Source organism: Dromiciops gliroides, chromosome 3 (genome assembly GCF_019393635.1).
Source record: "Dromiciops gliroides isolate mDroGli1 chromosome 3, mDroGli1.pri, whole genome shotgun sequence".
Lineage (NCBI taxonomy): Eukaryota > Metazoa > Chordata > Mammalia > Microbiotheria > Microbiotheriidae > Dromiciops > Dromiciops gliroides.
Window position 1 is genome coordinate 162,256,224 of NC_057863.1, and position 23,277 is coordinate 162,279,500.

Below are 23,277 nucleotides of genomic sequence, written 5' to 3' on the forward strand. Positions count from 1 at the left end.
AAGGTAAGATTTTACATTTTTTCCCTCTTGGATTTTATCTTATCCTATTCACTCAGTACTCTGATATATCAAGACTATTTTTCATCCTGACACTCATCAAATGGTTAGCTATTCCTTCCAGTTTTGTGTCATTTGTAAATTGGATGAGCATGCCATCTATCCAAATCAGTGATAAAAAATATTAAACATGTGCATAACCTATATCAAATATAAGGAAGAGGGCAGGGAAGAGGAGAAAAATGGAACTCAAAATCTTGTAAAAAATAAATGCTAAAAAATTGTATTTACATATAATTGAGAAAAGAATATTATTTTAAAAACTAAGTAGTTGAAGGCCATACAGAGATCACTTGGGCACTCCACTAGAGACTTCTTTCCAAATTAAGATTAAACTATTAAAATTTTTTGAGTTTAGACATCCAACCAGTTCTGAACCATACAGTTTAACTCTTTAATTTATTTCATCTGAGGGAACTAAGCAACTTGTCTTAAATAGCTTAAGTCATAAGTGGAAAAAGTCTGGTCTTCAGATTTTGTAGTGTTTTTTCTACTACATCACACTTTTTTGTGTGTGTGAGGCAATTGGGGTTAAGTGACTTGCCCAGGGTCACACAGCTAGTAAGTGTTAAGTGTCTGAGGCCAGATTTCAACTCAGGTACTACTGAATCCAGAGCCGGTGCTTTATCCACTGTGCCATCTAGCTGCCCCTACATCACACTTTCAATATCTACAAAGATCCATTTTGCTAAGGAGAGGAAAATTAGGTCCCACTTCCATTTCTGTATATCTAGTTAGTGAATGTATTTTTGCTAGACATGATAAGTAAAGAAAGCACTAACATAAGCATACCTTTACTTCAGGTATATTCCTTCAGAGTATTCCCTCTGTGATAATATAGAATCATAACAGCATAGATTTAGACTTGGAAGGAGCCTTAGGGGTCGTCTAGTCCAACCTACTTTACAGATGAGGAAACTGACATTAAGTATCTTGCTCAAGGTCAAACAGGTAGTTCAGATTTGAATCTAGGTCTTCTAACTCTGAATCCAATTCTCTTCCACTATACCATTCTGGCTCCTATTTTCAAGAAGTTAAAATATTTCTAACAAGGAGAGAGTATGCTGCGTCATAAAATTCACAGAACACTTTATTAAATGAAATTAATTCATGGTGTTTATTTATACAAAATTATGCTCACCATATATTATTACACAGTATAATTAATATAGCATCACCCAATCCATTCCTTCAGAAATAGCAGTGAATATCATCATGTCACTTAAACTTCCTTCATTTCTCAGTAGGTTGCAATCCAAATTCCTTTACAATGTCCCAGAAAACTCTTCATCTGGGAACATCACTTTAGCACTAGAATTCAAACCTCAGTAGTACTCTCCACCCAAGAGGCCCTTCATTCTGATTAGAAGGCTCCTCCCAGAACTTTTTTTTAAAGGAGGGTGCCCAGGTCGGCCATCTCTTCATTCCTCACCAGGCTAAAATCTGTATTCTTTCATTATGGCGAATATATACTTCCCCCTCCCCCTTTTCAGCTTCCTTCTATGTGTTGTCTTTTCCCCTTTAGAATTTAAGCTCCTTGAGGACAGGGACTTTCTTTTTACTCGAATTTGTTTTCCCAGGGCTTAGCACAAGCTTGGCATATAGCAAATAAGCACTGTTTGTAGACTAATTATCTTGATCAAACTTATTTTAAAGAACACAATCTAACACAGAAAACAAAGCAGAGGTCCTAAGCTGAAATAAATGACATTTTAGACATGTTCCAGCTTCCTCCCAAGATAAAAAGTACACCCATTTCTAATCCTAAATTGTACTGGGTATATCCTAACCATAAATACTGTCAGGCTTCTTCTTTCCACTATCCTCAATTTAATACATTAAAAAGTTAAAAACTTCTGAGAACTTCTAACTCCAATGGCAATTTTATATAAATAACTTTTTACACAGGGATCAGCAATTGAAATGTTTTGCCTCTTGTGTGTGTGAGTGTGTGTGTGTATGTGTGTGTGTGTGTGCATGCGCATGCATGTGTGTGAAGGTGGAATGTCCAAATAAATACCGAGAAGACAGCATGGTATGGTAGAAAAGACATTGAATTGAAAATTAGAAAACCAAGGTTCAAATTCCAGGCCTGCACGACCTTGGACAAGTTATTTGACCAAATTACCAGGCCTACATTTCTTCATCTGTAAAATGAGGAGTTGGAGTAGATTAATTTCCAGTATCCCTCTAAACACAAAATTCTAAGATCTTTAAAATGTATTAAGGATGCAAAGGGGGAGGGGGTAAAGGTAGACTTTGATTAGGGTTGTGGTAGAATACAGAGTAGCAACAGACAACCACTGGAAAAAGCAGAGAATTATGAAAGTCTGTACTTGTTGCTTCCACTTCTTCATTCCTTACTCCCTTTTCAATCCTTTGCAATCTGGCTTTCAACCTCGTTCATCAACTAAAACATTTCTCTCCAAAGTTACTAATGATTTTTAATTGCCAAATCTGGTGGTCATTTTTATGACCTCTCTGCTTCATTGGACACTTCTGGATAACTCATTCCTCTCTGGGTTTTCATGACATTGCTCTCTTGGTCCTACTCCTTTTTCCTGGATCATCGGACATTATCATGCTCTCTGCAGATGTCAATTTAGGCTCTGTACTGGTACCTCTTCTTTTCTTTGTGACTTCATCAGCTCCCACTTGGTTTAATTACCACCTCAATGCAGCAGACTCTCAAATCTCTATATCTATTCTAAGTCCCTCACCTGAGCTCCTGATCTACATGACCAGCTGTCTGGTAGGCATTTTACCCTAGATGTCACAGAAACATCTCAAACTTAACATCTGACAAACTCACTCCTGCTTCCAAAATTCCCTATTTCTGCTCAAAAGTACCACCAGCAAGCCAGGTCGGTAACCTTTACCAACATTAACCTTTACTCCTCACTCTTTTTTCACCCCACACACCCAATCAATTAACAAATCTTGTGATTTTTACCTCCCCACATCTCTTGCCTCTGACATTTTCTACTCATACAACCAACACCTGAGTTTACGCCTTTGTCTTCCCTCAGTCCAATTATTGCAATGACATCCCAATTTATCTCCTTGTGTCAAGTGCCTCCCTATTCCAATACATCCTCCACACTATTACCAAAATTATTTTTAAGGACAAATCTGATCATGTTACTTCCCTACTCATATATAAACTCCAATGGTTCCCTATTGTCTTTAAGATTAAGTACAAAATTCTGTTTGGCTTTTAAAGTCCTTCAAAACTTAGCTGCTATGTATCTTCCCTACCTCATTGTATTTTATTCCCTTCTCAAATGCTATGATCCAAACAAATTTGCTCTTTCTGCTTCTCACTGACAATATACCAGTTCCCATCTCTGTGTCTTTATTAGCCATTCTCCATCCCTAGAATGCACTCTCTTCTAAATTCCACCTTATGGGATCCCTGGTTCCTTCAAGATGTGGTTCAACTGTGAATGACTTGACTGTTCTTAACAATACAATGATCCAAGACAATCCCAAAGGACTATTGTTGAAACATACTATCCACCTCCAAAGAAAAAACCGATATTGATGGAACAAGCTGAAACATGCTTTTCAGTTTCTTTCATTTTTTCTTTTATTCAACTTTTCTTATACAAAATGATAAATATGGTCATGTTTTACATAACCATACATATATAATCCATATCTGATTGTTTGCTGCCTCAGGGAGGGGAGAGGAGGGAAGGAAAGAGGGATAAAAATTGGAACCCAAAACTATAAATAAAAATGTTTATTATTTTTTTAAAATGTAGTTCAAACACCACAGGGTATTCCAAAAGTCTTAGTGCAATTTTTTTATTTACTTAAATATACCCTGTATTTCCTTTGTGTTTTTCCCCTATTAAAATGTAAGCTCAAGAGCAGATATTGTTTCTTTTTATTTCCTTCTCCAGAGCCCAGTATAGTCCCTGGCACATGAGAGACAGTTAATAAATATTTGTTGATTGATAGGAGCAATAAAAAATCAAACTATACTCCATCTTTGCCATTTGTAGCATTGTTTGACAACCCCACTTCCTGCTCAAAGAAAAGATGCTGTTGGAAAATCCCTTAAATGTTGTAATGGTATGACTTGTATTTTTAATGAAGGTGTGATTTAGGCATTGAAAAGGAGGCATATTGTGATACTGTTCATAATCTACATCAACAATAAAATGTTAGTAAGGCTTTGATGCCAGCTACTGAGAGCTTGAGAAGAAAACTGACTCAGATTTCGCCTGAAACAGTGCCTTTTCTCTGCTTCAGAATCGAACACCTGGTGCACAAGAGGAAGATAGCTGAAGGAAAGAAGTTTTAGGCTTTGAGATAAATGGCTGTGTTTAAACACCTACAATTAGAGGATATTATTTTTGTTTTGGGACTTAGCTTTCTTTTCTCATTTTTTTTTAAATAGCACAGTGGCATACCATGTGCTATTCACAGGAAGTAAGAAGAATAGAGATTGCAATCTCTCCCAAACTGTACTTTATCTGGGAGGCAACATTATGGAATACATTACCACACAGTTCACAACGATCCACTGTAATTGTGGAGACAAAAAAAGTGTTACAAGTGGGGGGGGGAGAAGACATTTTAATTATTATTAGATTGATTTCTCTCTTTAAAAACAGGTGCACATACTTAGAAATGTAAATTCAATAAAGTTCACACTTCCTTCTCTTTTCTTACCAAACCTGAATAGTTCATCTGAAATCTTGCCTTTTAATTATACCATTTGACACCTCAAAATGAATAAAGTATTGAGTACAAAGGCGTCTGTTTTTTACTTGGAATCATACATAATCATAAAAAACGTCTCTCTGACTTACCTGTATTTGGTTTAAAGCATTTTCATTCACCCTTCACCCTTAAGTATTTTAAGGTTTGAAATAAAGAAAGTGAACCTTTCCTGATATAGACATTGTAAGGAGTGCTCACATTATGAAGCTCCAAAGAGAATATGTGTAATTTTAAAGTTTAAGACAAGTTCTCACTAGTTATCATAGCTACCTTAGCTATTCATGCCCAGCAAAGATAGCAAAGCCTGTGGGGGGGGGGGGTGGCGGGAGAGAAGAAGAATGTTTTTGCAGACAGGCAGAGAATATCAGGATCAAAGTAAAAGGAAAGACAGTGCAAGTAAAGAATAGAAAGGGGCTGAGTAAGAAGATTCTCAGGAGAAGTTTTATTTGCTAATCAACTGACAAAGACAATAAGGACACAGTAAATGGATAACATTTACTTATAGATAGCCAGGAGACATACTGAGTAGAAACCAACATCTAAGGCACAGTAAAGGAAGCTCCCTGTTAGAGCACCAAAGACACCATGATAAGGCAGTGCTTGGTTGCATAATCAGTAAAACAGTTTTTCTTAAACTATCAACAATCATCTTCCCCTGACCTCAATTTGCAAATCTGTCACCAAAAAATAAAAACAGTATACCACGGGTTCATTTCAGTTGTTCCAACATAAAGCTAGCTAAGCTGCTTTCAAAATTGAGTAAGTATAAATAAAGGTAGTATTTTTTTTCCTGCATCTGCCTTCCTTTCTTTGGCTTCCCCACCCCAACTCACTTATTTTCCAACATAAAGCTATGCTAGATTCTTTGCCTTCTCCTCCATACTCCTTTCTTAGGATCATAGAGAACTGTTAAGATAAAATATACAATCCACCGAGTACCTCTCCTTAGAGAACTACCCCTGAGTTCCTACAATCTCTAATCTTAAAAATTACAATTCAGTCTTAGAGATGTTTCCACAATCTAGTCCCTCAGCCTCTGAATGACAATACTGGTGGCAGGACATTGACCCAAGATTCTCTAGGGCTCAAAATTGATTTTTATTTTTCTGTAGAAGATTTATATCAGAATTTTAAATGACTTGGTTAAATACCATACAGAGAAAAAAAGAGTATAACAATGTGCCATACAATCAGTTTTATTCAGTCATAAATGGGAAGTTATGGCAATAGTCAGTAGGCACATCTTGCCTGGTGAAGGAATGGCAAAACAATGCAGTATATTTGCCGAGATTAACTCTCAATGGGGTCACGAAGAGTCCAACAGGATTGAAAAAAAGACTGAACAACGCATCATACCTTAGCCCCAAGGCATACCCTACCCCAAAAGTTCTCATGAAACTTAACATAGTTCTGATATCAAATTAGAGGTTTAGATGAGATTTTCTGTAAGAGCAATTGAGGGATGAGGATGGGTAAAGAAAGGATATCTACCTTTACTTTCTATTCTGTATGTATGTAACTGTCTACAGCTCTATAACAACAAATGACTGACTATAGGGGATATTTTTTCCCTGGGTCCTTTACTCCAAATCCCAACACTAAGGCATTGACTGGATCTCAGGTTTGTTTTTGTTTTCATCTTTTCATTCATTCATTCATTCATTCATTCCAACCAATATTTGGGGGGGGGGGGTGGGCAATGAGGGTTAAGTGACTTGCCCAGGGTCACACAGCTAGTAAGTGTCAAGTGACTGAGTCCAGATTTGAACTCAGGTCCTCCTGAATCCAGGGCTGGTGCTTTATCCACTTTGCCACCTAGCTGCCCCCAACCAATATTTATAATAGGCACTTTACATAACAACAAAAAGAAACATGCAGTCACACAAGGTCCTTGATACAAGACTGGAGGAAGAGCTCCTTTGCAAATGGGTTCCCTTAAGTTACTTGTAAGCTCATGTACTGTAAGCTTCAGGGTACCTAAATCACAGTAGCCAAGTCAAAAAGCATTTATTAAACTACTACTATGGCTGTGCAGTGTGCTAAGTAATGGAGGTACAAAAAAGGCGAAATAGTACCTGCCTTCGGGGCGTTCACATATACATATATACACATGTATGCATATACACACATACATACACAAATAAACTGAATAGTACAGGATAAACTGAAGATAATGACAGAAGGAAGGATTTAGCATTGAGGAGGACCCTAAAAGGTTTCCTAGTTACTGAAAACTTCCTGACTTTCTGAGGTCCAAGCCCTACCTCCCACTCCAGACAGACTGGAGTCCTATAACGTCCTGAACCCTTCTGCTGCTTCTCTGTCCTTTTCCTCCCTCCTCTCCTGGCTGCTAGGCTTCCTACCCCTCCTTTTAAAGTCCAGCTCTGTAGGGAGATTAGATTGGTCCTACTTGGCCCAAGGGAGCGGGACTGGACCCCAATCTGGTGGCGCAAAATTTGCTACAGTAAGTGCTGTCCCAGAATAGGGCGGGCTAACGGGAGGGAGGGGCTTGTAGGGTGAGCAGGCGCCAGGCTGGCCCGGGTCCGTGGCTGCCTCTGCCTTCCCTCTCATTAAAGCCGAGCCTCCAGTTTCAGCTGGACCTACACACACACACACACACACACACACACACACACACCCCTCAACGACTCTCCCCGCAGCCAGAGCCGCCAGTTCTCTCCTCCCCAGCCTGAGATGAGGGGCCAGGTCCGTACACCGCCACGACTCCTCTGGTGCTTCCGGCAGGCGTTGTTTCCATAGCAACAGAAGCGCCCCTGCCCGCAAGGTCCCGGGAGGGAAGTGCCTCTCCAGGTCCGCTCTTCAGTAGGGTCAAGGGTCATCTCTGTAGCAACGAAAACTTCGTGGGCTACGGCGGCTCCAACAGGCCGCTTCCGTCGCATTGCGTAGCGGAGTCCCCTTCCTCAACCCAGGTACCCAGTCTTCTGCTTCTCTTAGGTCACGGGTCCTCGGTCCCCTTCCCCTCTCCCGTATAGCGGGAGGGGTGGGGGTGGGGGTAGGGGGGGGTCTACAGCTAGTACCTTCCGCTAGCTGCCCCTTCCCGAGGACCTCCAAGCTTTACTATGAGCGAAGTTAGTTGAAGCTCCACCTACACAGATCTTGAGACTCCAGCTGGAAGAGGGTCTCGCCCAACCCCACCCATTTCTCAGATGGGGATACTGAGGCCTCAAGAGGGGCAGTGACTAGCCCAAGGTCACACAGGTGGTTTGTGTTGCAGAGCTAGGATTTGCGCCCTGGTGCTTTGCACCGGGACACCCCCACTTCTAAGGGCGACGGAGGAGGCAGGGGAGAGAAGGCGGGAGGGGAGCGGTAAGGACGCGCTTAAACTCGGGACCTGAGCCCTAAGCCCCCGTTGCCGAGCTGCTGGTGGCTTACAAAGCGCCACGATCCCCACCTCCACCCGACACACTCCTTGGAAGACGGACGCCTCAGCAAACGACCCTGTTTTTGGAAAGCTTTCCATTCTACGGCCCTTGTTGTGGGAAATGAGCAAAATAAATAATAATTGCATTTATAGAGCGCTTTCAAGTTTAAATAGCACTTTGGAACGGTGTATTTTTGTCCCAGCAAACAACCCTAGGAGGGAGATGTTATGGGCCCTTATTTTGTAAATGAGAGAACTAAGGATGACACAGCTAGTAAGCATCTCCCCCGCCAACACAAAACACACACAACACACCCCAGCAGCCTCCACCTAGAAATCAGGCAGTAACTACTGTCAAGGGGTCTCCACCCCACCCCCAATCTGTCCTTTTCCGTTCTGACTACTTCCGGCCCTCATCTGTTCTTGCCTATAATACTGTTAGAGCATCCTCGATGGTCTCCCTGCCTCCAGCCTATTGCTTATCCCATTAATATTTCCCAGTGATGCCCAAGAAATATTCTTAACAAACTAAACTGATCCTATTATTCCCATTCCTCTCTCCTCTCCTCTTTCTCTCTTCTCCTCCCCTCTTCCAGTCTTTTTCTTCCTCTCCTCTCATTTCTGCTTCCTCTTCTCCTTCTCCTCTCCTACCTTCTCTCCTCTCCTTCCTCTTCCTCTCTTCTTCCTCTATCCCATCTCTCACTTTCCTACTGAATGAAGTATAAACTGCTACTTAGTAAAATCTGATCTTAACATACTTTTTCCAACTTTACCTCATGCTATTGCCCTTCGTGTACACCATCTTTTATCCAGTACAAGAATCCATCAAATGCCTATTATGGGCACAGTGGACACAATTGTTCGTATGAAAATAGGAGCTTACATTCTATTGAGCAATAAAAGTAAGTTCATATGCAAATACATCATTTGAGGAGGGTGATAACACTAACAAGTCTTTACATAGAAGGTGGCACATTATCTTAACCTGGAAGGAAGCTATGAATTTCAAGCAACAGAGAGGAGAAGGGAGCTTGCTTTGGTCACACTTGTGCATCTTTGCTTACATTCACTACTGCTTGGAATAAACTAGCTCCTTCCCCATCACTAACTTTCGAAGGTCATTCTTCCCTTCAAGGCCCAACTCAAGAGCCACTTCTTCTATGAATCCTTCCTTGACCAGTGATTCCCCTCCAAGCTGAAGTGAATTTCTCAAATATCTCACATTTTTCTTGCCCCTTTACTTTTATCATACTCTTGTCTATATGGGGAATAGTAATTCCCTCCATACCTTTCCTTTTCTATTCAGTTATAAGCTCCTTGAGAGCAAGGTTCCTTATATTATCCCTAAGCAAGTGGAACAGCACAGATCCTCATGGAAATAGGTGTTTAATAAATGTTTCTTAAATGAAGTAGTACTATGACAACAAAATTAGCACTGGACTGAAGGTTCTCAGATGAGATCAGGGCTGGCTTCCCCCTCCCTTTAAAGTCACTCTAGAAAAAGATAAATAAATTTTTTTCAAAAATACAAAAAGAAAGAACCAATAGCATGGCAGTGTTAACTGATCTGCAGAAAGCCTTGAGTTTTAAAGTTTTGCCTACAAAACAATGGAAAAAAAAACAATAAAACAAGTTAATTTAAAGTCACAGTGAGCCCTCAAGGAGAATAACAGGTAATGGAAGTTAGAAATAATGATAAATGATAACAGGGAAAGTTGGCAATATCCTTAGTGAGAGTGATTCTATAAAGAAGAAAGAAAGATAGTCATTCCAGCATCTCAGAAATACTTAAGGAAAGTAAATTAAGGAATAGAGCAGGTGGCTCAATTTTCTCCAGTGCCTACAAGTACACTAAATGGTGACCTAGTGATTTTATAAAGTTCATAAATTTCTCTTAGTGTTGTTATACAATTAAATAAGTGAGGGAAAATGGATAATCTAGTATATAATGTGGATCTATATTTTAAGGTAGCCTGGAAGAGTGAGGGGCAGTGTGGTAGAGTCCATAGAAAGCTGGCTTAAGAACCAGGAAAACCTGGGTTCAAATCTCATATATACTCTCTGTGTAAACTTGAGCAAGTGATTTAATCTCTCAGTGCTCTGAGAGATTAAAAGATACTATACTTATATTGGTGGAGGGAGCTTCCTCATCAAGTACCACCCCCCATATCATTGAAGTCCCTGTACCTATCCCTGCTAGGGCATGGGGGAAACATATATGTGTGTGTATGTGTGTGTGTGTATTACTTTTCTCTTTTTTAATACTTCATATGCAAATAATTGTCAAATTCTTTTGATTCAACCTCTACAGGATCTTGTTCACCTTCCTACTGTCCCCTTTCCATTGCTTCTATCTCATTACCTCTCACCTAAACTATGGTCTAATTTTCTAAACTGTCTTCCTGCCTACAGCCTATCCCCTCTCCAATCTACCTCTCATTTTCACAGTGCCCTAGAATTTTTTTTTCCCAACAGATCACTCTGATCATGTTATTCCACCTGCTCAAAAGCTATCAATGTTTTCCTATTACATACCAAATAATTCTTTAGTTTGACCCTACACACACACCAGGGCTCTCCTCAGTCTGCCTCCACTATACTTATCCATCATTGTCACATATTACTGCTCCTCACAGGCCCTATGTTCAGCCAAACAAAGCTATTCACTCTTCCCCAGTCCCACCATCACACCCTTGTTCATAATATCCTCCCATACCTAAAACAGTCTCCCCATACAATTTTCCTGTTGAAAATCTTCACTTCTTTGCAAGCCCAGTTCAAGTATCCCTTCCTTTCTGAAGGTTTCCCTAATCTCTAAGCTCCATGTGGTTTCTCCCTTCTAAAACCCCTCATACGACTCTCTTTGCACAGCTCCCATTTGTACCTAGCTGTTAGCATGTCGTCCTACCATACCCTTTAGACTCCTTCAGAGCAGGTGAGGTCCTTTGCCTATATTTGTATCCCTATCACTTAGGCCAGTACCTGGCACATAAGAGTGACTTAACAATTAACCCTTCTATACACTTATATTCACAGTTACATTTTAGTTATTCATGTTATTTCCCAGTCTTCTCCTCCATAGTAGATTTTAGGCTACTGGAGAGCAAAGACTGTACTATAATCATCGTCACAAAGAAGCATTTATTAAACACTTTCTATATGCCAGTCAGTGTGTTAAGCATGAGGACTCAAAGACTCAAAGGCAAAAACACAGTCCCTATCCCCAAAATGCAATCTAACGAGGGAGACAACATGCAAACAACTATGGACATACAAGATATATACAGAGTACATAGCAGGTAGTCTCACAGAGTAGACACTAGTAGTGAGGGGAGATTGAGAAAGGTTTCTTGCAAAAGATGAGATTTGAACTAATTCTTGAAGGAAGCTAGGGAAACCAGAAGGGAGAGGTGAGGAGAAAGGCCTTGTTTTATCTTTTTGTCTCCAGAGCCTAGCACAGATCACTGTTCACAATAGCTACTTCATAAATGTTTCTGGAATTGAATTCGATATAAAATAAAACATACAATGAAGCCTCAGCCATTAATAAATTCTAGAGTTGAAAAAGAGATTAGAATTACAAATTCCAGTAATCAGAATGACTTTTTTGCAAACCATGTTCCACTGGACAACTAGAAACCACTTATACCTACAAATAAACAAGTATTGAAAGAACTAATAAAAGTAAAAATACATGCTACTTTCATTAAACCCTAACATAAATATGATGGTTATGCTAGTTATAGTCCTGAAATTCATAGATCTGAGAAAACCACACAACTTTTAACTACCTAATGAAAAAAGTAAGCGCTTAGCATGGATATTTGCACAAGCAAATATTTTTCAAATGGACGGAGAGCATTGGTAAATAACATAAGCACACAGTTCAATATACATGGCAGCTTGGTGGTTTTGTACAGTGTCCTTCCTTCCTAGGGTCAGAAAGACCTGAGTTGAAATCCAGCTTCAGACACTTACTCCTCTCTTTTGGCCCTAAGTAACTCACTTAACCTGCCTGACTCAGTTTACTCAACTGTAAATTGAGGATAATAATAGTGCTTACCTTCCAGGGGTTGTTATGAGGATCAAATGAAATATTTATAAATTTCTTTGTAAACCTTACAGCACTAAATAAATGTTAACTATTATTATCTTACAAAACAGATGAACATTTCCTCATATCTGAGAGGGTCTTAGAAATAAAACACCCCAGATATAGAAGAGTGAGGTAAAAGATCTTCCTTTGTCTTCTAACCAAAGCAGAGGAACACCCTCTTGCTGTTAGTGTCATACAGCCACAAACATCAGAACTTTGTTCTCTTTAAAAAGCAAGAGAGCACATTGCTACAGTGATAGAACCTGGAAATCCGGTAGGAAGATGTACTTTTTTACCATGTGCCTATACATATCTTGGCTCCAAACTTTTGTACAACGAAGCCCTAACTTATACTCTGTCTTGAATGTGGGACTTAAGTAGGGCTGGTCATGTTTGCTAAAGAAGTGAACAAATTGAAACTTGGAAGATTTAATTGTGGAATTCCAGTTATTCACACGTATTTGGGATTTTAAAGTTTACAGAAACAACATATTCCTCACATAAAACCCTATAAGATAGGTAGTACAGGTATTAGCATCCCCATTTTTAAAATGAGGAAATTAAACTTTAGATAATTGCCTACCCATAGCTACAGAGATAATAGAGCCTTTCTCTCCAATTTCCAAATCCAGTGTTCTTTCCATAATAACCCCACTTCCTTTCATATATAACTGTTCAAATACTGAGATGGTTTACCCCTTAACCATAAGAAATTATTGTGAATAAAATGCTCCAGTTCTGAAGTGTGTACATAGGTAGAGAGTTCATGATTCTATTCAAGTGAAATATGGTACTAAGAGAGAAACACAAAACAGTGTTGTCCTTATTACTGAATGCACAAAGAAGATTCCTGAAAATGTTCACTTTTTTAAATAAGTTGCTAAAACATGGAAGACTTTATTTGAAAATCTGTAAGAAAATGATTCAGTGTGAAAACATGAAACACAGCAGTTAACTTCAGCATGTTGTGAAAGCATTGTTTGAACAAACTCTATTATAACTGTGTTGTACTAAGATGAATAAGGCAAGATATTGATATGGTCAAAACTGTCTTTATTGTTAAAAGTAGATCTTTATTATCATGCCTTGAATTTCAGACTTCTTCATTTGAATATTAGGAATAATAAATTCACTCTTCTGGGAAAGTGGCTTGATTATAATACCAACCTTCAGTTTCATATTTAAGGGTTCCTATGGGACCCAAGCTGAAACCCCTCTATGATAATTGTTATTTCTGTAACTCAATCTCCAGGATGAAGTTTTTAGCCTGTCCTCAAATCTTCAACATGAAGATTTTCACACAGAAAATCTGGGTCTGATCAATCTAAACTCTCTATAGTTAGAGAGGTTTGGGTCTTTTATCTTAGTCTGATTCTATAAGAAGCTATGGGTTATGAGGATGCTAGGGAATAAGAGGGACTAAAAAGCTCTAAACCTTGCCCACTATTCCCCTTCTTGTTTGCATATTTGGTAAATTCGTTCAAAATGTAGCAATCCTGGATAAAACACCAGTAGATTTTACAAAGAACTTCAATAGGAGCTGCAGGAGGAGCAGGTGTTTCTTTTACCCAAGGCAGCTCAGATTGAAAAGTGAGGCATGTGCTGAAGTCAGGGTATTATTACTTTCTATTGATAGCAAAGGAAACAGGAAGTGATGATTGCACATGCCCAGCTTAACTGTTTGAATTAATGTGACAGAGAGAAAGGCAAACAGGGCAGGAGAAATACTAAAAGTCCACCTGTACTTTTCTGAGCTCCAACCAGGACAAGTGCTTCTGACTTCTCTCCCAAGAGATATCTTTTCTGAATACTGTGGCAATAGTGTTTCTGTTTTGTTTTGTTTTTCACTCAGAACCAGCTTCAAATACTAGTTTTATTGTTTCAATAGCCTATTGGTCCTCCCTATTGGCCTCTGGTTGGTTGGTTGGTTGGTTTTACATTCAATGTCAATATGAATGGCAATGATATTACTTAAATACTTACCTTTTTGATCTTATCTTTCTTTTCTTGACCCTTTATTCATTTCCCCAGAGAAGGACTCAGAGATGTGACCTAGATAATGAGTTTAGTCAATCTACCATATTAGTTAGTGCAAAACATGATCACTGGCTTTTAAGAAACTTGGGCCCCCTGGACAAAAAAAGGCTTAGAATCAGTAGTCCCCCTTTTGAAGATTTGCTTAAAACTCAGTGACTGTATAAGTTATCTTGTGAAACCTAAAGCTAAGTTTGTTCTTAAGTAGAGAAATAATTGCTGAAAAAAGGAGGACATTTAAAAGGATATACTTCATTTCTCACAATAATTTGTGATTTGCAGATGTTCAGTGTTTATCCTATAGATATCAAATGATCTCCTCAAATGTAGCTTTCTTTTAAGGGACTCTAAAAAGTGAATCACAATATAAATATTCATAATCTGACAGTAAAGATTTATTATGATATGTATTGAAATTCAGAGATATTTATTTCACATGAAAATAAGAGATATTGAATTAAAACTGTCATTTAGACATTCCTATAATAAAACAATGACTACAAAATTCTGGGCCTAAATTCAATGTTTTTATTACCAGATAATGACTCCTTTTTTTCCTAGATGTGTGGCAATGATACTCCAGCACTGATCTCAACAACCCAGATCCTAAACTTGTTGCAAGTTTTGACAAAGTAAGTCAAGAACCAGGGAGTTTAATCGACAAAAAGTACACTAAGCCAACCTAAAGGCTGGGAAATAAGATTTTATTTAATGTTAGTCTCCATCATAACATCATAAGAAGAGCTTTATATCAAATTTCCTGATGCAGTAATATTATTTGGCAGCATTCTGCTTAGCTTCATTAAATCCTTAATGTAATTGTACTCCTTTTAAATATAAAATGTCATGATCTATAGTGGTCAGTTTGTTTCTTTTGGCTTTACCTGCTAGGGGGATTTAGGTCTCTGTTTTATTTTAATTACTCAATTAACTTGTTAGCTGAAGTACTTTCTTGGGGTCAGAAACCTGCAACTTATTTTAAACTTAATAGCAAATGGATAATGAAATTTATCACGTGGTAATTGAAAAGAATTGAAGAATGACATAACTTGAGATTGAAAAGAGTAAGAAAGAACTTTTAGAAGGTGAAATCGCATGTCATTGCAATGATCAACAAAAACCTTTCAAGTCCCTAGCTTAGACTCTAGTCATATAATTATTCACCCATCATATTAGAATACTAGGTGATGTTGGCCATATTTTGAATCAACCCATCACTTCACACATAACTATTTTAACATTCATTAGCTGCAAAATAAGTTGCTCCCAAAGTAATTTCCATTTGTTTGATACCTTCTAAAACACCAACAGTAAAATACCTACTTTATTAAAGAGATAGAGGTGAGTGGGGTGGGGAGAAGTGTGAAGGGGTTAAAAAAAGAGAGATTTTGAATTGTGTCTATGGGAAAGTGTTTCCAGTAAAATTGTTTACAAAAATACTAAAAGAGCAAAGAAACTTACTGTTCTACTTTAAAATGAATGTTTACTCTTCTGGTATCAGCCAGTCTGGCCACCCTAGGCAAACTGACAAATGGAGAAACAACCTTTACAACACTTCTTTCTTAAAAGGAACCTAAATCACTTAAAAACCAAACATTTCTATCTGGGGGTGGGGTCCTAAATGAATAAAACACTTCTTTTCATCAGAAGCCTTTGTCTTTTTCTTAATCATGTGCGAAAAAAATCCTTCAATCAACTTATTAAGTGTTTATGTGGATTCATATTTGGTTTGTGCAACGAATGCTTTTGACTTTGTTTGCTGCTGGGGGCTGGGGTGTACTTTATAGCTGATTCAGAAATGCAGTTGGGGGAGCTGACAATTGTCTTTCCACCTTGAATCTCTCAGGATGGTGCATAATTTCAAAGTTCCTTATCCTAGGAGAGTTGAGAGGAGAGGGGGGAGAGGGGAGAGCAGGAAACAGGAAAGTGGCAACAGAAGAAGAGAAGGACGGGTAGAGAGAAGGGGAAAGGAGCAATAGAAAAAGAGAAGAGGAAAAGGTGGAGAATAGAGGAGAAAGAAAGACTTCCTCACTGCAGTACAGAAATTAAGAGTAATCAGTAGCTCCCTCCCAAAGCCTCAGCACTAATCTTAACCACTGTCCTTGTCTTTCCAGACCATGATGATGCGTTCCCTTCTTAAGCACGGGATGATCTGCCCTCTCGAGTAGTCTAAAAACTCTGCTCCCTTTTTGGTGCAGAAGTGGTGGCCGCAAAGGGAGAGGGAGGGTAGGTGGAGAGTTAGTCCCCCCGCCCACCCACACCTCTCCTCCTTCCCTCCCCCTTCAACCAGAAAGCAGCAGCATTCCCCTTGGAGCCCGGTCCAGCTTCATTCCGTTACCAATTCTCTGGGGGCTGGGAAACAGCAGCCACTTGCTGCCTGAGCAGATGGGGGTTCTGGCTGCTGGTGCTGCCTCTTGTTGATGTTGGGGTGTCAGAAAGGCATCGGAGAGCCTATGATCTACTACACTGCAGTGCCAGCGTCAGGAGCCTCCAGCTCCCAAGCTGCCACTGCAGGACAGTGAGCCCACACTCAGACTCACTCACTCACACACACACACACACACACACACACACACAGCCCCACGCTCCCCTCCGTACACGCAAACAGATCCACAGGAACACTCTCCAAGGTTTCCTCTCAACGCTGCGAGGCTTGCGGCAAACCAAGCGGTGGGAACTATGGGGCACAGAGCTAGCTGCTTTGGGATATGTGTGGTGCTATTTCCCTGAAAGGCAGCTGTGAGGTACCAGACTCCCGGCTGTTACTGCCGCCACCGCCGCCACCCAGTCCTTCTCCTCCTCCCCCTCCTCCTCTTCCCTCCCTTCCTCCCTCCCTTCTTCCCTCCCCCTTGTTGCTTGCCCACAACTACGCGGCCGCCCCAGAACGCCCCAAACTGATCCAGAGAGAAAGTGAACCCGTGGGATCTGACTCCCCGAAACACCTGCATTTGCATTTCTTATGTAATGTACTGCAAGTTTCCTCGTTGGAGCCCATTTGAACTGAGGCGCATGATCACCAACCATCACGCTACAGCCTAGACCCACATCCCAGCCCATCCAGGCAGCAAAGCACCCAGGCAGGTTTAAAGCAAAACAATAACAATAACAACCCTCTCCTCACTCCCCCTCCCCCCCCCCAGCGTGCAGTTACAAAACACTGCTGGGCACAATGTCTACTTGGACTCGGTTTCCCTCCAGGCATCGGCCCTGGGAAAGTATCCTTGTGGCATGATGTGTCACTGGCAGACGGGGGAATGAGTTAATCCACGGGCACTGGGAGCCAGTGGGGGAGAGGGAGAGGGAGGCGGGGGCTGGTGGTGGTGAGAGGTGGGATGTGAGAAAGAGGGATGGGGCCTGATTTTACTTTGGTAAAGGTGATCGGTGTGGCGAATGTTCTGCAAGCTAATCAGAAAGTATTGTACAGGATCTCAGCTCCTGAGCCCCATGTCACTGAACCCACAGGGAGGGCAGTCCGACAAGTAAAGAGAGTCCCCCCCCCACCCCATCCTTCTTCCCTGTAAGTACCAAAGATTCAGCTGCCTAATGGGAAACCGCTAAGCCACATCACTTCAATGTTCCAATGAAACATGAATAAAATAAAAAATGTTTAAAGTTTTCTCCCCTCCATTAATGGGATATGTCACAGCCAAGAGAGGCTGATAATGGTTTTCATATTCGCTGAAGCTAATCCAGCTGTTTATTCATATAACATCTCTACATGCAACCGCCGGTCCTGGCTTCTTTATCTTTTCCCTTCCTTTCCTCTTAGCGGAATTGCAGAGCTATCTCTACAAGCAACAGACAGGTTATTATGAGGGAAAACATAACATTATGCATGTTTTGCTTACCAGTTGGGTTCTTGTTTTTCTTAAGACTCTTGCCACAAAGACACTGCAGCATATGCGTTCCTTTGCTGAAAATGTTCCAAAGAAACCACATTGATTTGGGCGAAAAGCAATCCAGCAGCTTAGACACCCTGAGAAAGAAGAGATCCTTGTGGTTGCATAATAATAATTTGAAATCAGTTCTCCTGAAGAGGGGCACCAGTTTTACCATAGGAAAAACGATAATATTCCGATCTTCTCCCAGTTTTTTCCCCTCACGTGGTATATTTCTTTGAGACTTCTCAATGAATGTTTTTTCGTCCAGGATGAATGATTTATCCCCCTAGATCAACACTGGATTATTACCAAAAGGGTGGGGGGGAAAAATCCTTTTCAGCATGAAGCCAAACGAAAAGGCAAAGAAATCCCAACTGAGGCCAAAAACTAATCAGGGAGAACAGTAATGCACAAAAGATCCCCAAAGAGAAAACCATAGCCTTTTACTTGATCGCTATGAGGATGGGAGGATCTGCAGAAGCCAAAGCCGGAATCATCTTACTGAAAGAAGACTGCCATTGTGTAGCCCCTAGGAGAAAGGAAAAGGAGGAAAAAAAAGAAAAAGAAAAGAAAAAAGAAAAGAAAAAAAAACCAATACACACACACACACACCAATACCACCTCCGGAATCAAATCTGACAGATGAAGATGGAGATTTCCCTCTGAAAGTGTCGATTTTTTTACAATAAATTCCCAGTGATCTGTATAATCTGATTGAACCTGCAGTTCTCAGTCACCTCGTAGAAAAGATGCAAATCTAGGTCCCCCTCCCCTTAGAAATCTTGTAGTAGGTGGAGAGAGAGGCAGATCCCCTTCCTCCTTCTTCTCACTCTCCCTGCTTTCAGCAACGGTGTGCATGAGGAAAATCTCCCCTCTGGATTTCTCTTCCAGCCTTGGATGTGAGTTACAGGCATTAGAGGGAGGAGGAGGAGGAGTTGAAGTTTGCATTGAAAAGACTGGCTTTCCATGACGTAGCCACGTGCTTTCAGACCCGTCACCAGTGAGATGCTTCAACCAGCCCGGGGAGGGCAGTGTCACTGCGGTCTCTTTCCCAGTCTCTCTCTCTCTCTCTCTCTCTCTCTCTCTCTCTCTCTCTCTCTCTCTCTCTCTCTCTCTCTCTCTCTCTCTCTCTCTCTCTCTCTCTCCCTCTCTCTCCCCCTCCTCACACTGCCAGCTAACCCCAGTCCCAACACACTAACCTCTGTTCCTTTGCCCTTTCATCAACCCTAAATCTGAGCTGCTGTTGGCTTCCTCTTTACTGCAACAAAAAACATTAAAGACATTTTATATTTTTAAAAGTGACTTAAGGAAAGGAAAATAATAATAGTAACATTGAAAATAAGTAAGTCATGGCAAAGAAATAACACACTAAAGAAAAGCAAAAGGAAACCTTTCATCTTTCTATGCTGTTGCAATTTTACTTTTATCTTTTCTTGTATTTTTAGTTCCCTAAAACATCAAAGAAATGTCTTTCGAATGCCTTTTTTGTCATGAGCTCTTAAGTTTTTCATTACAGAAAATACTACATCAGAATGAGTTTTTTAAAAGTCTGTGGCATATATATATAAATATGTTTTACATAAGTATGTATAAATGTGTATAGATACATATACATACATCGAGATTTCTCTATTTATATATGTATATATGTTTTCCAGAAATGACCCCTTTTTGGCACCTGTCAAAATCTGCCTAGCAAAACATTAGGACAAAAGCACAGAGCAGAATGGCATTTCCCTCTGGCATATATTTTCCTTAAATAATATTTTATACAGAGACTTATGTTAAACTATTCTAATTTAGCTCTTATTGAACTAAATCACTATCCATTAATTGAATCATCATAAACAGGCCCTCTCATCTTCTTGATTCTTCTCCTTACTTAATATGCAACCTAATTACCCCACACTGAATTTCTTCCAAATAAGCCAGGGGCAAAATTCCTTTAAGATAGATTTCTAACTCCAATTACCCACGTAAAAGGTAAAGTAATAACTTTTTTCAACAGTAAAACTAACTCTTATCCTTAGTTAAAATGTAGTTCACAGATCTATATAAAGTTTTATACTTGCCAGGTGGTGTATGTGTATTATATCATTTAATTCTCAAAAGGACCCTCTGTAGGAGGCAATGCAAGTATTTTCATCCCATTTAACAGAAAACTTCATAAAATGGATGTTATTCTTCACCCTCCCTCACTTCACATGTACAATCTGTTGACAATCTCACCATTTCTATCTTCACATGTCTCCCATGAAACCCTTTCACTCCACTCACGCAATGACCACCCTAGTTTAGGCCATCATAATTACCTCTTTATTATTGCAATATTTCCTAATTGGTCTCCCCACCATCATCTTTATCCATCATACGCACTGCTGCCAAAGTAATTTTCCTTAAGCAAAGATCCAACCAAATGACTCTTCTACTCAACCAACTCCACTGGCTTCCCATTGTCTCTAGGCTAAAATACAAACTACTCTGTTTAGCTTTCAAATCTCTACACTCAGTGGTTCCAATTTACCTTTCAAGAACCATTGGGCATTATTCCCCCTGTCATTCTCTTCCATCCTGCCAAACTGGCCATCTCTCTACTCTTCACATATGATACTCCATCTATTACCTTTCTACCTGTGCATTGCTTATCCTTCATTCCTAGAAATCGATTCCTCCTTGATCCTCACTCCTACCTCATAGAATTACTTTGAGAAACAGCTCAAACACAGTGTTCTCCATGAAGCCTTTCCTGATTCCCTCAACAGTTAATATCCTTCCTCCCAAAGTGCCTGTATTTACTTCTTTGTATATATTTTGTATTTATTAACATTATATTTTTGCTGGGTTTTCATATGTACTTGTTGTCTCCCCCTATTAGAATGAAAGCTCATGGTGAGTATGGAGTCTTTCATTCTTGAATCTTCAGAGCCTAGCCTGGTACCTTATGTATGGTAAGTGCTTAATAAATACTTCTTAATATATTGTTATACCAGGTTGCCTCCCTCGTATAGCTATCCTCTTGAAACAAATGCATATGTATCAGAAAATTGATATAGTAGCTAATAACTGTCCCCTGCCTCCAGAGAAGAAAAAACCCACCCAATTAAAAAAAATTTAAATCCATATATAATTGACAAGTCAATCTTAATGACAAAAAATATAGTAATGGCTAGCATTTAAATAGCACTTTTAAATTTAGAAAGTACTTTACATACATGAGCTCATTTGAGCCTCACTACAACCCTGAGGTATGTGCTTTTATTGTACTCACTTGAAGGATAAGGAAATTGAGACACAGAGAGGTTAAGTAACTTGCCCAAGGTCTCAAAATTAATTAGTGTCTGAAACAGAATTTGAACTCAGGTCTTCTTGATTCTGAGTCCAGTATTCTATCTGCTATGCTACTTAATTCAAAATTAAAATGTTATCTCTTCTATAATAGATCTCAAGTTATCTCAATTTCTGATTGAAATACTGAGGTTTGACAAGACAGCAATATGGTGCAGTAGAAAAATACTACTTAAATCAGAAGATAATCTTCAAATCCTGGCTCTGTCATTTGTGATCTATGTGACCTTGGACAGGTCACTTAGCCAACCCAGGTTTCACTTTTCTTATCTGTAAAATGATGAGTTTGATGAAAAGTCCTTTGGGGGCTCTTCAAGCTCCAGATCTATGATCCTATGATTTATTTGAAAGAAAATTAAGTATCATTGGAAGCTGTAATAGATAACTGTTGGGTAATAGAAATGTGATAAACCAATTTCCTACCAGATTCTCAGTAGTATAGCAATGAGGTCCTGAATTTGTATTCAGTATCTAGTTGTTGTTTGTCCTTCTTTCTTGAAGAGGACCATGACAGATATGACTTGCAGTGAATTGGATTTAAGTGAGGGAGGGCTGTGTAAGGTCCCCAACCATACTCTCTCTTCTAGAGCCATCTGGGCCCAGTGGCAAGAAATGTTATCAGGACAATTGTGGGTGGCCCAGTATGTTTTAAGGCAATTGGTGTTGTGACCTGACCATGGTCACACAGCTAGTAAGTGTCTGAAGTGAGATTTGAACTCAGATCCTCCCAACTTCAGGGCTAGTGCTCTATCCATTGTGCCACCCGTTAGAAAATGATGTGGGGGAAAAAAGAAAAAAAGGAAATGATGAAAGATATGGGGTAAAATGAGAAAGAATTGATAACCAGCAAACAATTTTACAGGAAAAAAGGCACAAAGCTAAAAGAACATCTACCCAAAGAGTTACAGAATTAACTTCTGCTCTTTCAAGGGGCAGGTCTGACTTCTTTCTGAATTTGGGAGTAGAGAAGAATTAAAAGATTAATTGCATTTTGAATAAAGCAGAAGGGTTGGGAAAGGAAGAAGTTGAACCTAAAGTATAGATGTTTCATTTTTAAATGAGTTGGCTTAGGAGGCAAAACTGAGGACACTAAAGAAAGTTAGTTCTCCTGTTTCTATGATTTTATGGCTGAATTACCAGGCTGGTAGATCAGGTAAATTATATAAACATAAGATACCTGAATTTCACCAAGGTGTTTAACAATCCAATTGACAAGCATTTATTGAGCACCTAGTATATGTCAAGCACTGGACTAGGCACCAGGAATATGAGACCAAAACCAAAACCATCTTTTCCCTTAAGCAAGGGGGAAAAAACCAAGTATGCAGATAAGTAAATATGAAATAGATACATAATAAAGAGAAAATAATTTCAAGGGCCAAGGAGTCAATCAGTCAATAAAGTAATTTATCACCTGTGTGCCAGGCATCATTCTAAGTGCTGGGGATACCAAAAAAAAAAAAAAAGAGGGAAAAGAGAGTTTCTACCCTCAAGGAGCTATACTATACTATACTAATTTATATATAATAGACTATGCTAATGGAGGAGACAATGAAAAGAAAAAAAATGTACAAATAATCTATATACAGTATAAAAGTTGTTTAGTTGTTTCAGTCACGTTCAATTCGTTGTGACCCCATTTTAGAGTTTTCTTGGCAAAGACATTAGAGTGGCTTGTCATTTCCTTCAACAGGAAACATGGGAAATAATTAAAAGAAGGGAGGCAATAGAACTAAAAGTGGTTAGGA

At 39.5% G+C, this 23,277-nt stretch overlaps 1 protein-coding gene across 1 annotated transcript in view; it reads right to left on the bottom strand.

Moving 5' to 3' along the window:
* Nucleotides 1-19,132, bottom strand: part of FGF14 (fibroblast growth factor 14) — an 859,933-nt gene extending 840,801 nt beyond the window's left edge. The window contains exon 1 of the mRNA XM_043998721.1: nucleotides 18,152-19,132. Coding sequence (XP_043854656.1) covers nucleotides 18,152-18,359 — 208 coding nt within the window. The 5' untranslated portion in view covers nucleotides 18,360-19,132. The remainder of the gene's footprint in view (nucleotides 1-18,151) is intronic.
* Nucleotides 19,133-23,277: the final 4,145 nt, after the last annotated feature.